This window comes from Podarcis liolepis, assembly GCF_965112155.1.
Source record: "Podarcis liolepis genome assembly, chromosome: 2".
In the NCBI taxonomy this organism is placed as follows: domain Eukaryota; kingdom Metazoa; phylum Chordata; class Lepidosauria; order Squamata; family Lacertidae; genus Podarcis; species Podarcis liolepis.
The window spans coordinates 116,932,226-116,948,051 of record NC_139555.1 but is presented as its reverse complement, the minus strand read 5'-3'; the positions used below and the strand labels follow the sequence as shown (position 1 = coordinate 116,948,051).

At 49.3% G+C, this 15,826-nt stretch overlaps 1 protein-coding gene across 4 annotated transcripts in view; it reads right to left on the bottom strand.

Moving 5' to 3' along the window:
- Positions 1 to 15,826, bottom strand: part of LOC310701154 (uncharacterized protein) — a 53,364-nt gene that overhangs the window by 10,735 nt on the left and 26,803 nt on the right. Inside the window, exons 1-2 of one of the 4 annotated variants that reach the window (XM_083491524.1) lie at positions 13,360 to 13,589; positions 9,641 to 9,920 (exon numbers count right to left, since the gene is read on the bottom strand). In XM_083491524.1, the coding sequence (XP_083347650.1) occupies positions 9,641 to 9,761 (121 nt within the window). In that variant the 5' untranslated portion in view covers positions 9,762 to 9,920; positions 13,360 to 13,589. Of the gene's footprint in view, positions 1 to 9,640; positions 9,921 to 13,359; positions 13,590 to 15,826 lie in introns of those variants that run through there. The other 3 variants (XM_083491526.1, XM_083491525.1, XM_083491527.1) reach the window with 3 other exon arrangements.

Here is a 15,826-nt window from a genome sequence, read left to right as displayed (position 1 = left end):
GGTGGCATTTGTCCGGGTCGTCCCTCAGTGAGGGCATCTGATTTGACCAGGTTACCAGGTCTGAGGTATAGAAGGGTTGATGCGTGTAAACCATCCGTGGGGGCCCATCAGGTTGGAGAGGAGGGATGGGCAGGGCCCTTAAGGGCATCTGGACAGCAGTAGAAGTCACGGTGGAGCTTACTTGGTCAGAAGTCCCCGGAGTCTCTTTATCACAGCCCAGGGTCCCCGTTGCAGAGCCATGAGGTTCCGTGGGAGTAGGCTTATTCACGACTTGGGTAGAGTTCTCAATGGTGTTGTGGGGAGTAGAAGAGGGGGTTTTAGTCCTAGCTTGTCCGGGGTTTTTAACTTGTTTGACGCCCCCTTTGTCCTTTCTCGCTTGTAGTCGTGTGACCCTCCTATTGTCAGTGTCTTGTGTCTCATCCTCCCCCGTTTCCTCCCCACTACTAGAGCTGCTGTCACTGGATGTTGGGGCTCGCGGTGGTGGTCCTTGATAGTAGAAGGGGACCAGGGTCTGTCGTATATCGTCATCCTCGTAAGGGGGGGGCATTGGCTGTCGCCCGGGATTTAATATAGGCAGTTGGTAGGAGGTCGTTCCCTTTGGGGCTTGGAGCATTCTCCTTACTGTCTCAAAGGTGGCCAGATATTCTAACTGGCGGGGTTTTTCTTCTATCAGGGCTTTCCTTAGGTGGTTCAAGCGTTCTTCATTAAATGAACCCCCCGGTGGCCACCGCAATTCGGGTTTGGCGGAGGCGGTACTGGCGGGCCATGTTTCGGAGCAGAGGTCTTCTAATTTTTCTTTAGATAACAATTTGTGGCCAGGAATCGACTTCCAACACGCAATGACGAATTGGAGAGGAGAGTCGGGATCTCTCTGGGAACGGGATGGCTTCCGGGAAGCCTTCCTCCCAGAGTGAGTCCGCTCATGTTTGGAAGCCTGGGTACCCATAGTATATTTCACGCGTGTCTAGATAGGAAAGAGGAGAGAGGAGAGGGCCGATAAGGATTTGTGGGTCTAGGGCTGTCCGACAAAGGACTTGAAACAAAGAAAGGGAAAGGTCTTTAGTCGCTTGGCAACTTCCTAGGGAGGTTTTAAAGAGCTCTAGCTATCCGGTATTCCTTTCTTCCCTTTTCCTTAACCATTTACCTGGGGTCCCTTTTTCCACTCTGCCGATCCCGCCCAATTCCTCATGGGCTATTCCCTCCTGGCAACCTCCTACCTATCGTCAAACTTCTCAGGAAAAGGGGCCCTACTGAACGCCCGCGCCGTGCGGTGCCAGATCGGGTGATCCCTGGACAGAATTTCGGGTCGAAAATCCCCCTTGCTTTCGGAAGCGGGCTTACGATACACGTGGCACGTAGCCCGACCGGTGCGGCTGGGATTGGGATAGAAAGCAAGACCACTTCCTGCCCCCTAGAAAGGACGCTCGGGAAGATCGGAAAGAGAGCTCCAACCCCTTGCTTTCAACTGGGATACCCGTTTGCGGAGAGTCGGCTATCTTTCAAGTCGGATCTCTCCGTCTTACCCTTCGGGCTCCCAATTGGTGCGGCTGGCTAGAGAGTTTAGATAAAGAGATAGAGCTCAGAACCCCCCTTTCGGGTCGAGCAGCGGTCCACGATCTCTCTCACCGACTGGACCAAGAGAAAGACAAGAAGGCACGATAGAGAGGAGGGCAGAGAATTCGGTTGCCAGGAGACTTCCACCCCTTCCCACCAGTGCACTGGATTTTCCTATACTCACGCGTCTTCTACGTCGATCCGATCCCGGGATCGATGAATAAGCCGGCTGGATCCCTTTTGCTCCCCGGCTGAACTCCTGGGGCTGTTGATTACCGCCCGGGAGATGGTCGGAGGTCCAAAAGGGTCTTCTCGGGCAAATTGGCCCGCAGCCGGCTGAAGAATTCGGGGCCCCCGGTCAGCAACCCGGGAGAACCGCTCAGCCCCACGTTGGGCGCCAAGCTGTTACGGAAAATCTGGGTGCGTATTTACCCTGCCACCCAGCCAATCGGACCAAGTCCGTGGATTCTAGCGGAAGAAAAGGAAGCTCAGCCGGACGCAGGAGCAAAATGCGAAGATCCGAGTTTATTGCGCAACAGGTTCAAAGTGGAATTGAACCCCGAGCATGGGGCGACATAAACTTTTAAAAGTTCCCTCCAAGTCCCAGAATACAGTGCAACAAAACGTCATGAATACATTAAAAGAAGGCTGGGTTTTCCAGGTTACATCATGAATACATTACAGGAAGGTGGGATTACATGGATTAACATTTCAGGAAGGGAGGGGGAAATATGCAGAGTAAGAGATATGCACAGATAAACACAGATAAGCGTTTCCTGAGTACAGGTGATGGGAAGACAATGGCGGAGATATGCATCGTCTGCCACCTGGCATCGCCCGGAGGAAGGGTATGGCAGAACGATCTGACAGGATTAAGGTCTTCCTGAGTACGTGACCTGTCGCTCAGGGGATCATGGAGGTAGGGGCAGCATCATGGAGTCCATAGGGAGCCGAGTTGAATGACACCAAAAGGAAAGAAATCGGAGTTACGGTTGATTTTATATCAATTTCTAAAGGTTTCCTAAGGTTTCCTATGCTGTCTGACCTATTCCGTATCGGTGATTGAAAGTGGAAACAAAATGGATACATTGTAGCAAGAATGGATACATTTTGACAGCTTTATGAGGCCCTTGGTTTCGGATCCATTGTTCTCGCCGTGGGGGGCCGTCAGCAGCTTGTCAGTAGGCTCAACGAGGCGTGCAAGGGCTCCGTGAGCTAGCTCGTGCAGGATAAATGCATGGCTGTGATTGGCTAAGGCGCAGCCATAGGAATTAGCGGAGAAGCTGGAACGCCAGGTCTACCCGTTCTAAGAATGGAGCGCGAATAGCCATAGGAAGAAATAGGAGGACATGTTCATATATTTGAGCTTATTTCGCTCCAGAAAGAAAGAAGGAAAAGGGGGGTGACGGGAGACGTGTGGTGCTTGTGTAACGGTGAGGGGGCTGAGGGTGGGTGTATTGTGGGCACCCTCGAGGTCATCGCCTCGGTTGTTCAAAGGAGAAGGGGGAAGGAGGTACCCCCCCCCCTTTCCCGGTCCGTATCATCTATAGAGTCACATTTCCTGCTCTGACCTCACTCTTGCGCTACAGCTACTAGCTGCAGTTGGACAAACATTTATCAGTACTGTATGTGCTTTCTAAAACTGGCTGGAGCGTCTGGGGAAATTGACTGTTTGTAAAATTGACTGGGCCATTTTGGCCAAACAATTTAACATCCTTTGCATCCTGTGGGAGGTGCAGAGAGCGGCTGCATTTAGGATGAGAGCAAACAGCAGTTGGGGGTGGGCTAAAACATTTAACCTGTTCATTGTTTCAGGGCTGGAACACAAATAATTTTCTGCAGCAAGGCTCCATCCTCTAATCTGCATAGTTATGGCACTGCTGGTGAAATAGGGATAATACCATGGCAGCAATAAGGCAAAGAATCAAAAGAACTCATGAATCACCCATTAAATATTCACATGAATTTATTATAATTCATATATCACTACCAATTTATTATAATTCATATATCACTACCAATGGAAAAAAGGAAGCTGCCTTGTACTGAGTCAGACCAGGCATCCATTTAGCTCAGTATTGTCAACACTGACTGATTCAGACATATTCCCAACCCTACCTAGAGATGCCAGGGTGTCATGAACCATTTGGATACAGAGGAATGGTGGGAAGAACCAGCTGGGGACCCTCCAAGGAAAAAAAGCTCAGAGGGAGTAGTAATGGGACAACAATGCGTGGTCAGAGAGAGAAGACTGGGTAGGTGTTGGGAGCCAAAGGGGTAACAGGGCTTAGTGAGCTGGTGGAGTTTGTGGCAGAGAGAAGTCCAGAATCAGAAGCAGAAGTTGAAGCAAGAGAGGAGGGAGACCAAGAGGCAGAGATGAGTCAGGCTGGGGAAGAGTCAGGGGTGCCTCTGTTAGGATGTGTCTGTTATGTACTGAAGTTCTCACCCTGGACCAGCAGGGGGATACTGTAAATAGTTATGCAAATGAAGGATCAAAAGTGACGTTCAGTGATTGGATAGTTTTAGAAAGTTGTTACAGTAACGTGGTACTGGAGCTCTATATAAGCAGGCTGACTGAGCCCTTCAGTTCAGTTCTGTTCCAGCTTACAAATAAAGAGCTGCTTTGGAAGAATCGCTGTGTCGTCTGATATGTTCACCCACAACTTAACAGCGTCCAAGGGAACGGGGGCAATTGGCAGGCCCCCAGCTGGCTCCAGCCCACCGGCCGGCAGCTGGGCAAACTCCGGTCCTTGGAACAGCATGTAACTGCGACTCAAGCTTCAGAAACCCTCAGAAGCTGAGCACGCAAGCCAGCAGATAAGAACTCTTCGCAACAGAAGGGCAGATTAGAGGCTGTGTAAAGCATATTTACAGGCATTTTATTCAGCATCAGGACAAAGGAAAAACATGTCTGCTCCCCTTCGTGTCCAAGCAAACAGCATAAGCAAAAGCTATACACATAACAGAAGTCCCAGCAAGCTGTGCTGTGCTGGAGTGTAAACAGACATGTGATACACAACAGCCTGTTCCTCTTAAGGTGGAACGGAATATCTTAACAGCCTCACACCCCCCCAGGGGGTCTCCTGCCCTGACCCCCTTGTCTCCCAGAACCAGAAGAGGCATGAAAAGGTTGGTAACATGCAGACTCCGTCTCCAATTGCTTGGATAAAAACCCTAGAGAGGAGGGAACTTAGGCAGCTGTCGGGGACTGGGCAGAGGAGGAGTGGTGGAGACCGCGTCCCCATCCTGACCCTTCCAGGGAGGAGGAAGAGGAAGACAGTACAGATTTACAACGGGGGGTTTGAGGGAGGTAGCAGCTCAGAGGCAGATGAGGGGGAAAGCGGGGAAATCATGGGATAGCTGGAACAACACCCAGCCAACATGTCATTAGAAAGCATTCCAGACCCGCCATCTCCCAGAACCCGGCGAGCCTTAAAAGTAGGAGAGCAAAGAACTCAAAGGCAGAGGGTACTTAGTGGCACCTGTAGAGGAGACAATGAGAATGACAAATGAGAACATGGGAGAGACTGGGGGGCAGATTTGCTCAGGACAACGCCATTATCACAGAGGCTGGGTTCTATAGCCTCTCTCTGTAAGGATTGAAATAAAAAAGGATGTTGAGAAACTTTCCCTTGTCTTTATACTTTCCTGGGCAACAGGCCAGGAGCCGCTGACAGCATCCTGACAGCAGCTGTGGGGAGGTGGGGACCTTCAATCTCAGCAAGTACTTCATGGAGGCTAGACCAACCAGAGATGAATTAATGTGCCCATTGGGCCTGACACTCCTGTGCAGATCGTGTTTTTGCCAATAAAGAGTTAACTCCAACTTGCACAGTGTGATTTACTGCTGGCTCACGTCTGACACAGGGACTGAACCTGGAACCTTCTGTGTGCAAAAGAGATGCTCTGCCACTGAGCTGTGCCCCTTCTATGCAAAGCAAATTACAGAGCAATGTAAGCAGGGTATATGCATATGTGTCATGGGCAGGGCAGGGGGGAGGAGGAAAGATCTGTGCCCTGAGGAGCTTACAAACTAAACACTGAGAATGTAGGACAGAAGAGAAGAAAGGGGATCAGGAAAGCAGGAAAAGAGTAGCAAGGGATACATGAAGGAAAGTTGCTGCACTTTCATTTCAGTGGCAAATGAAAAACACACAGTAGTATCACAACAAAGGGAGAATAATTTCTCTCCATCTACTTTCTTCACATCATGCACAAGTTTATAAACCTTTACCATATTCCCCACTTATTGGACTCCCCCCACCCACCGTGTCCTAAACTGCCACCTTGCTATGGGGGAAAAGCAGTCTATAAATGTAAGAAGATGAATAAATAAAGAAGAATGAAAAGGCCTCAGTAAAAGGCAATTTCCTATCCTCAAAGTTCATTTCACTGACTTTACACATTAGCCTAGGTCCAGGCCACAGCGATTTCCATCAATACATTAGAATACTTTTCGAGTTTACTTAATACACAATATGGATAACCCTTTTTTTTAAAAATAAAGGATCCAAGTACATCCCAAAGGATGAATACTGTTCAAAGAGCCAAACAAAAAACCTTAAAATAATTAAAATATCTTCATGCACCACAGAATTAAAGGCTTGCCCCAGCCTACCTTTGCCTATCTGACCAATTTATTAAGAGCATAAGAAGTGTCATCCGAGTACAGTGGTGCCTCGCAAGATGAAATTAATTCGTTCCGCAAGTTTTTTCTTCTTGCGAGTTTTTCGTCTTGCGAAGCATGGTTTCCCATAGGAATGCATTGAAAATCAATCAATGCGTTCCTATGGAGACCGTCCGGGGACAGAGGGGAAGCGCCGCACGCCTTCCCCTCTGTCCCCGGACCTGTTTAAAGCAAGGGGCGGCGGGGAGAAGATTGCTTCTCCCCGTTGCCTGCCCCGCAATCTCTGGGGACCGCAATCTCTGCCCCTGGACCTGTTTTAAAGCAAGGGAAGGGGCAGTGGGGAGAAGATCGCTTCTCCCCGTTGCCGCCCCTTGCTTCAAAAGAGGTCCGGGAACAGCGGGGAAGACGCGCTGCGCTTCCCCGCTATCCCCGGAGCTTGCGGGGCAAGCTTCGTTTTGCAAAGCAAGCCCATAGGGAAATGCGTCTTGCGAAGCGGCTAAGAAAACAAAAAACTCCTTCGTCTAGCGAGTTTTTCGTCTTCCGAGGCGTTCGTCTTGCGGGGCACCACTGTAAATGCCTTTCTGGTCCAGTCCTTTGACCAGAGTGCGATGTTGCCATACAGGTTGAACATTCCCAACCTGATCCCCCTCAGGCCCACTTTCAAGGCCTGCTGTGAATGGGATTTCTGACACCTTAATGGATTCTCAACTGTTTAGTAGGCTCAAAGCCCACCTTACGTATTTTTTAATTGTGTCCCTTCCATGTGGATTCTTTGATGTTTAATAAGGGTCGATCTGAGGCTGAATTCTTTCCCACAACCTGGGCATTTACCGTATACGGTTTCTCTCCTGAGTGATTTCTCTGGTGTCTCACAAGGTGGTGGTTGTAAATAAAGCCTTTCCCACACAGTGAACACCGGTATGGTTTCTCTCCAGTGTGGATTCTCTCATGTCCCTTAAGTTGCGAAGGTCTGTTGAAGCTTTTCCCACACTCTAAACATTTATATGGTTCCTCCCCTTTGTGGGTTCTCTCGTGATTATGAAGACTTGACGTCTGGTTGAAGCTCTTCCCACACTCAGAGCATTTATATGGCTTCTCACCGGTGTGGATTCTCAAGTGGACAACAAGATTCGATTTCAGGCAGAAGCTTTTCCCACAGTCCGAGCATTCAAAGGGCTTCTCTCCAGTGTGGATTCTCTGGTGTCTGCTGAGGCTCGCTTTCTCACCAAAACCTTTCCCACAATCAGAGCATTTATATGGTTTCTCTTCCACACGCATCCCTTCATCTGCAAGGTGGGTTTGATGGTGCTTAATAAAGTAAGATATTTGCCTGAAGCTTTTCCCACAGTTTGGGCATTTATATGGCTTCTCTCCAGTGTGGGTTCTCTCGTGTTCTTTAAGGTTCCCAGCCTGGCTGAACCTTTTCCCGCAATCTGAGCATTTATAAGGTTTCTCTCCTGTGTGGGTCCTCTGATGGGCAATGAGATTGGAGCTTGTGCTGAAGGATCTCTCACAGCCCAAGCATTTGTACGGCTTCTCTCCTGTATGGAACCTGCGGTGGGTTGTGAGCTCAGATATTTTTCTGAAGCTCCTCCCACAGTCTAAGCAGGCATATGGTCTTTCTCCTGTGTGAGTCTTCTTGTGCTCTTTCAGGGACCCTAAACGGCTGAAGCATTTCCCGCAATCAGGGCATTTGTAGGGTTTCTCCCCAGTGTGGATTCTCACATGCAAAACAAGACTGCCTTTGTGGCTGAAGCTTTTCCCACAATCGGAGCATACATACGGCTTTTCTCCTGTGTGGATCCTCGCGTGAGCAATAAGGTTTCCTTTCTGATCAAAACTCTTGCCGCAATCCAAGCACTTGTATGGTTTCTCTCCCGTGTGGATTCTGTGATGTCTAACAAGTTTGAAGTGTGCGTTGAAGGATTTCCCACAGTATAAGCACCGGTATATCTTCTCTTCTTGGGTTCTGCCTGAGCTGTTCCCCAATTCAGTCAGTGTCTCTTGACCCTGACCTTCACAGCTTCCCTCGTGGTCTCCGATCCCATTTTGCCAAGATTTACCTCTGCTCTTCTCCAAACAGTTTTCCTGTTGCCTCCACGGTCCTTGGGGACTTTCAACAGCTTCTGGAGTTTCGGAAACATTCCCTTCAGGGATTTTCTCGGCTGCACAGAGTTCCCCTTGTTCAGAGGCTTGCCGTGGATGATCTATACTCTCAGTTGTGCTCCCCTCACCTGATGGGAGAAGAAAGAGACTACAAAGTGAACACACTTTGTATACAGTCTAGCCACTGGTCTAGGTTAGATTACTCCAATGTGTTCTATGTGGGGCTGCTTTTAAAGACAGTTTGTGAGTTATTTGTGGTCGTAGCCAGTACGTTAGTTGGTGATCAGCAGAAGGAATGGAATGTGACCTGGTAATATCCAGACAAGCACTGCAAAGACTGAACAATGGAAGATAGTAAATGAACTCTCCCAGCACACTGGGTCTGAAACAACAATGCGTATGAAGGACTACACACGTGAAATGGATTTTATAATTATACGATGTAACAGAGGTGCTGTTTTTTAAGGGGGGGAGTCATCAGCTGCAAGAATGAACTAGCAATGTGAAGTGAAGGATCAATTGGACACTAAATAAAAGATGATGCGGATACAGGAGGAAATGATTGACATATGTTTGCAAAGGAGCGGGAAACCTGATAGTTTAAGAAATTGTATTAAATTAAAGAAATTTGATTTGTAATACTCTGGAAAATGAATAAAAAATAAAAAAATAATTTGAAAAATAAAGACAGTTTGGAAACTACAGCTAGTGCAGCCAGATTAATGACAGGGACCTGAAGGACTGAACGTATTGCACAGATTCTGGCCCGACTGGCTTTCCAATAGTTTCTGGGTTCAATTCAAAGTGCTGGTTTTGAACTATAAAGCCATAAACCCCTCCCAATATGAACCAGCCTGTATCAGAGACCCTTCTCTGTGAGCTCTAGCCATGGAGCTACCAATTGCCACCATGAGACCATCAGAAGGCTGGGAAGCAGCAGGTCTGAAGAGCCTGTGTGGTGTTAGTGGTTATAGTGTTAGACTAGGACCTTGGAGACCAGGGTTTAAATCCTTACTTGGCCGTGAAACTCACTGGGTGACCCTGGCTCAGACTCTCTCAGCCTAAGCTCTACCTCATGGGGATTAACTGAAGAAAGGGAGAACCACCTTAAACTTGGAGGGAAAGGTGGGATATGCAATAAATAAATAATGCCTGGTTCATGTCCTGTTAAGAACCCACTCTGAACAGCATATTTTCTTTCCACACTATTATAATTGCTATTTGCAATGGGTTTCAATGCTGTTAGATTTCTGGCTGAAAAGAAGAAGATGCAATAAATACTTCCTGAAGGGCCAAAGGTTTGAAAACCATCGGTTCCCTAAATTTAAGTGGCAACTGTGGGATTTCTCTTACCTTGCTCCTCTTGCGTTTGGCCAAAGTTCGAGAGCTTGCCCTCGTTTTTAAGCGCTGCAGGGTCAAAGAGACCATCCACTTCTCCAGCGTGGGTTTTCCGTGTATGTTCCTGTAGACTCATCCCTGAGGTCTGCCCGTTCCCACAGGTTGTAGGCCTCAAGGAAACTTTGCCCTGGACCCTTTGGGGAAAGCACACAAGCTCACAATCTCCTTCATCAGGGTGGGGGAAAGGAGCAGGGCAGGGATGTCGCCTCTATGATCTTATACGCAGTGCTGTCACCTTGTGAGTGGCAAGACAGAAGACGGCATTACTAATGAGATAATATGGCACTATCTGTGCTATCAATGTCTACCAGGGCCAGGTGATACAGTTGTACCTTGGAACACAAATGATTTGGCTCCCAAACACTGCAAACCTGGAAATGAGTTTGGTTTGCAAATGTTCTTTGGAACCTGAAAGTTCAACACTGCTTATGCATATTCCAATTGAGTGCAGGAAGCACTTGCAGCCAATCAGAAGCCATGCTTTGGTTTTCGAACATTTTCAGAAGTCAAATAGACTTCCGGAATGGATTCTATTCGAGAACCAAGGTACGACTGTATATTGATATATTGTCTAAAACCAGTTTGAAGTCCATATTGTGGTTTTGGTTTCATAATTTTTGACCTGGCAATATATTGTGAATCACAATATGTGTGCTCGTGTGCTATGCAAAGATCACAACATGGGGAAACCGTGAAGCCAGCCAATGCCTCTACATATCTCCATCCTTATTTCAGACATTGCAATATCACAATGTTTAGCCAGTGAAGATCATGGCCACTGGTTCCATCACCTCCTGGCAAAGAGAAGGGGAAGAAATGGAGGCAGTGAGAGATTTTACTTTCTTGGGCTCCATGATCTTCATCTCCATGTCACTGCAGATGGTGACAGCAGCCACGAAATTAAAAGACGCCTGCTTCTTGGGAGGAAAGCAATGACAAACCTAGACAGCATCTTAAAAAGCAGAGACATCACCTTGCCAACAAAGGTCCGTATAGTTAAAGCTATGGTTTTCCCAGTAGTGATGTATGGAAGTGAGACCATAAAGAAGGCTGATCGGACACGACTAAACAACAACATATCACAATATTGAAAGCCAGTTATCACCCAGCACTAATACCTACTAGCCTCTTTTCTGCCTCCACCGTTGAGGGCTGCAAATGCTTCTGAATACTGTTAGAAGTGGGTCTTGAGACCCTCAAATTAATATCTGAACAAAATTGGTGAAGCAGCGAAGATTTATTGATTACAAAACGTTCTTGCAAGGGCGGGGGTCCAAAGTAGGCACACCTGGTTTTGGCAAATCATTAGCTTATATTCCCTATACCCAAAGCGCAGGTTCCCTCCCTTGTCTCCCCACTGGCTGGGTACTACAAGTTTTACAGCCTATCACGACTGCCTAATGACCCTACCAACATTCCCACCCATGTTTAAATCTCCCATTACTATTGATCTCGACGCCCACCCCCCATATTTAACCTGATTCCTATGCATTTACCTATTGATGCAAGCGACAGAGCCACATCCTGACCACTAGTTGTCCCAGTTACAGGTGTGAGCGAGTTCTATACTGTACCTGCTGAAGCCTACAAATAAACCATATTCCAGCCGCAAGCTGCCTTATTTACAAGCATCCTAACCAGCGGCAGAGCTAGCCGCTTGGACACCTGGGGGTGGGGCGATCCAGCTGGGGGGCCGAATGGCGTGGCGGCGATCTGCCCGGGGGGATTTTGTTACAGTCAAAACATATACCATCATGTGAAAGACAATAATCCCCTGACTGCAATCATGGAGCAGGAATTCTAAGAGTCTCCCCATTGGCTGGGTACTGTTGGTTTCTGCTTCCTCACTGAGCAGCGAATGCATGTCACAAGACATTGTTTTGCATTCCACAGTCAGAGTTACTGTTGGGTTCCCACGGGATGGGAGACTGGATGTGATGTACACTGGTTTCCTGTTTTTCAGTGTTCTCTCGATTTCTTTGTTGGAGACGGGAGTTGCTTCTCTGCCCTCACAGAGGCAGGATGTATGTTTGTATGCTCTCAGCATAGCCTGTAAATAAACTTCATCATGTAGCACATTACCTCCTTATCCTTTTGCTGCGTGACTACGCTCTGCTTGGGCTCAAGATAAGACGAGCCTGTATCAACTCCAGATGGGCAGGAGCTGATCAAAATCTCACAGGTACTACAAGGTTTACAGTCTATCCCGACTGCCTAATTACCCTACTAACATTCCCACCCATGTTTAAAGCTCCCATTACAGTGGTACCTCAGGTTACAGACTCCGCTAACCCAGACATAGTACCTCGGGTTAAGAACTTTGCTTCAGGATGAGAACAAACATCGCACGGCACAGTGCGGTGGCAGCGGCAGGCCCCATTAGCTAAAGTGGTACCTCAGGTTAAGAACAGTTTCAGGTTAAGAACAGGCCTCCAGAACGAATTAAGTTCTTAACCCGAGGTACCACTGTACTCTTGATCTCGACACCCACCCCCCATATTTACCTGATTCCTATGCGTTTACCCATTGACACAAGCAACAGAGCCACATCCTGACCACTAGTTGTCCCAGTTACAGGTGTGAGCGAGTTCTATACCTGCTGAAGCCTACGAATAAACCATATTCCAGCCGCAAGCTGCCTTATTTACAAGCATCCTAACCAGCGGCGGAGCTAGCCGTTCGGGCACCCAGAGCGGCACACATGCCGTGCACCCAGGGGTGGGGCGATCTGCCTGGGGGGCCGATTGGCGCAGCGGTGATCTGCCCAGGGGGGATTTTGTCACCCCCCCGGATGACACCCGGGGCGGACCACCACCACCGCCCCCTCTTCCTACGCCCCTAATCCTAACCATAAGCTGTTCTAATGATGAGTGTGAGCAAGTCTGGGCTATCTGTAGTTGCAGCATTGTGGCTTCTGTGAAAAAGCAACATTATCATTTCTCACCAATTCCAGTTGCTGGAAGCCACAGGACGGAAGCATAGGCTTGCTCTCGGCTCCTACTTGCCAGTTTCCCCACAAATGCATCAGGTCACCCAATGTGAGAACAGGATTCAGGCCTCATCCAGGAAGCTCTTCTTATTTTCTTAATGGGACACGGAAGGAAAAAGTGACCCTCTGGCTATTCTTATACTCCAAATGCCTACCAGCCACGCCTGACACCGTCTCCTGTGCTGGCTAGGGATGAAAGGAGCCCCGGAAAAACTCTGGACAGCCGCAGGTTTCCCACAGCCGCCTTAAAAGACTTGCCCTCCTGCCGCTGCTTGCAATTCAGATTGTAAACACAGCTTGGCCAGCTTCTGGACCAGTCTGCCTAGCTGCCCCTTTAACCAATCGCTTGCATTATACAGGACAAGGCAATCACGTTTAATCTTCAAACGCCAAACAGTAACAGGGACAGGTGGTTATAAAATTTAACAATGGTTTTATATAAATATAGCCACAGGGACAGGTGGTTGGTTCTTGCTAGCTGGCAATGCGGAGGAGGAATGATAAAAGACACTGGTGCCTTGCGCTTAAGTAATTTTTGCTTTTTGGGGGGTGGGGGGAGAGAAAGACCTTGAGTTACACTCCCCCCCCCTCACTTTTTCTACCGTGGGCTCCCTTCCAGTCAGCAACTTCCAGCATTCCTGTGGACTCCATTTTCCCATTGTTCAAAGACTCCTTGGCAACTCACCTATTTTTTCTCCCTGCAGGAATGCAAGAGCCAGCTCTCCTCCGTCTCTCTAACAGAGAGAGAGAGACACAGAGAGTAAGAAAGGTCAGGAAGATACAGGAACGACACTCTTTCCTTCCCCCCCTTTCTCACATTCTTTTGTCTCTCTAGGAGAAAGTACTTTATCTATTTAACTCTTAGGTATTTGGACTGATTTTGTTTCTAACGAAAGGCACAATTGCACATGCTCTCCAGCTTTTAATACAGTGGTGCCTCGCAAGACGAAATTAATTCGTTCCGCAATTCTCTTCGTCTTGCGGTTTTTTCGTCTTGCGATGCACGGTTTCCCATAGGAATGCATTGAAAATCAATTAATGCGTTCCTAGGGAAACCACCTTCAGGCCAGGTCCGGGGACAGTCTGTCCCCGGACCTCTTCTGAAGGCTGGGGGGACGGGACAAGGGCTTTTCTTCCCACCCCCAGCATTTTAAAAAACCCTGGGACAGCGGAGGACTTCTCCGCTGTGCGGGGCTATCTTAAAATGCTGGCGGGCGGCATTTTAAAATCGCTCCGGACAGCGGAGGACTTCTCCGCTGTCCGGGGTGATTTAAAAGCCCCTGGGAAGGCAGGCAGGGGGGGACAAAGACTTTCGCCCCCTGCCCGCCTTCAGAAGGTGTTCCCGCCCCCCGCCCCACTTCGGAACAGCTTTCCGAAGTGGGGCGGCGGGGCCAGGTGTCCCCGCCCCCCCCGCCCCACTTCGGAACAGCTTTCCGAAGTGGGGCGGCGGGGCCAGGTGTCCCCGCCCCCCGCCCCACTTCGGAACAGCTTTCCGAAGTGGGGCGGCGGGGCCAGGTGTCCCCGCCCCCCCCGCCCCACTTCGGAACAGCTTTCCGAAGTGGGGCGGCGGGGCCAGGTGTCCCCGCCCCCCGCCCCACTTCGGAACAGCTTTCTGAAGTGGGGCGGCGGGGCCAGGTGTTCCCGCCCCCCCGCCCCACTTCGGAACAGCTTTCCGAAGTGGGGCGGCGGGGCCAGGTGTTCCCCTGAGCGCTTCTAAAGGCGGGCGGCTGGGAGGGAATCCCTTGGCCCCCCGCTGGACTTCCCGAAGCTCTTTTGAAGTCCAGCGGGGGGCCAAGGGATTCCTTCCCAGCCGCCCGCATTTAGAAGCGCTCGGGGAAAGCAGCGCACTTCGCAGCTTTCCCCGAGTGCTTTTAAATGCGGGCGGCTGGGAGGGAATCCCTTGGCCCCCCGCTGGACTTCAAAAGAGCTTCGGGAAGTCCAGCGGGGGGCCAAGGGATTCCCTCCCAGCCGCCCGCATTTAAAAGCACTCCGGGCAAAGCAGCGCACTTCGCTGCTTTCCCCGGAGTGCTTTTAAACGTGGGCGGCTGGGAAGGAATCCCTTGCCCCCCCGCTGGACTTCAAAAGAGCTTCGGGAAGTCCAGCGGGGGGCCAAGGGATTCCCTCCCAGCCGCCCGCCTTTAGAAGCGCTCGGGGCAAAGCAGCGAAGTGCGCTGCTTTCCCCGGAGTGCCTTTAAACGTGGGCGGCTGGGAAGGAATCCCTTGGACCCCCGCCGGACTTCAAAAGAGCTTCGGGAAGTCCAGCGGGGGGCCAAGGGATTCCCTCCCAGCCGCCCGCATTTAAAAGCACTCTGGGCAAAGCAGCGAAGTGCGCTGCTTTCCCGAGCGCTTCTAAATGCGCTGCGCTTCCCCGCTGTCCTGGAGATTTCCCTATGGGCTTTCGTCTTGCGAAGCAAGCCCATAGGGAAATTCGTTTTGCGAAGCGCCTCCAAAGCGGAAAACCCTTTCGTCTAGCGGGTTTTCCGTCTTGCGAGGCGTTCGTCTTGCGGGGTACCACTGTATATGAAAGTTAAATTTAAATAAGAGCATCCTATAGAAGCATCCCCTCCAACATTTTTCCGATGAAAAGTTTATTTTTATTGTTGCTTTTTTTCTAAAAAAAAATGTTTAGGGGTACAGTGGTACCTCGGGTTAAGAACTTAATTCGTTCTGGAGGGCCGTTCTTAACCTGAAATTGTTCTTAACCTGAAGCACCACTTTAGCTAATGGGGCCTCCCGCTGCCGCCGTGCAATTTCTGTTCTCATCCTGAAGCAAAGTTCTTAACCCGAGGTACTATTTCTGGGTTAGCGGAGTCTGTAACCTGAAGCATCTGTAACCTGAAGCGTCTGTAACCCGAGGTACCACTGTACTAACATTTTGACTCAAGAAAATCACCATTTCAAATGAGGGTAAATAAATACAGTAGAAGAACAAAAGTACAAAGATTCACAAAATGTTTAGGGGTATGTGTATCCCTGCGTCCCCCTAGAAAAAAGCACTGATGATGATGATTAACACTATGCCCATCTGAATGGGTTGCCGCAGCCACTTCTGGGCAGCTTCCAACCAATAAAAACATAATAAATCATTAAGCATTAAACAGATTCCCCATACAAGGCTGCCTTCAGATGTCTTTTAAAGGGTGGCTATTTAC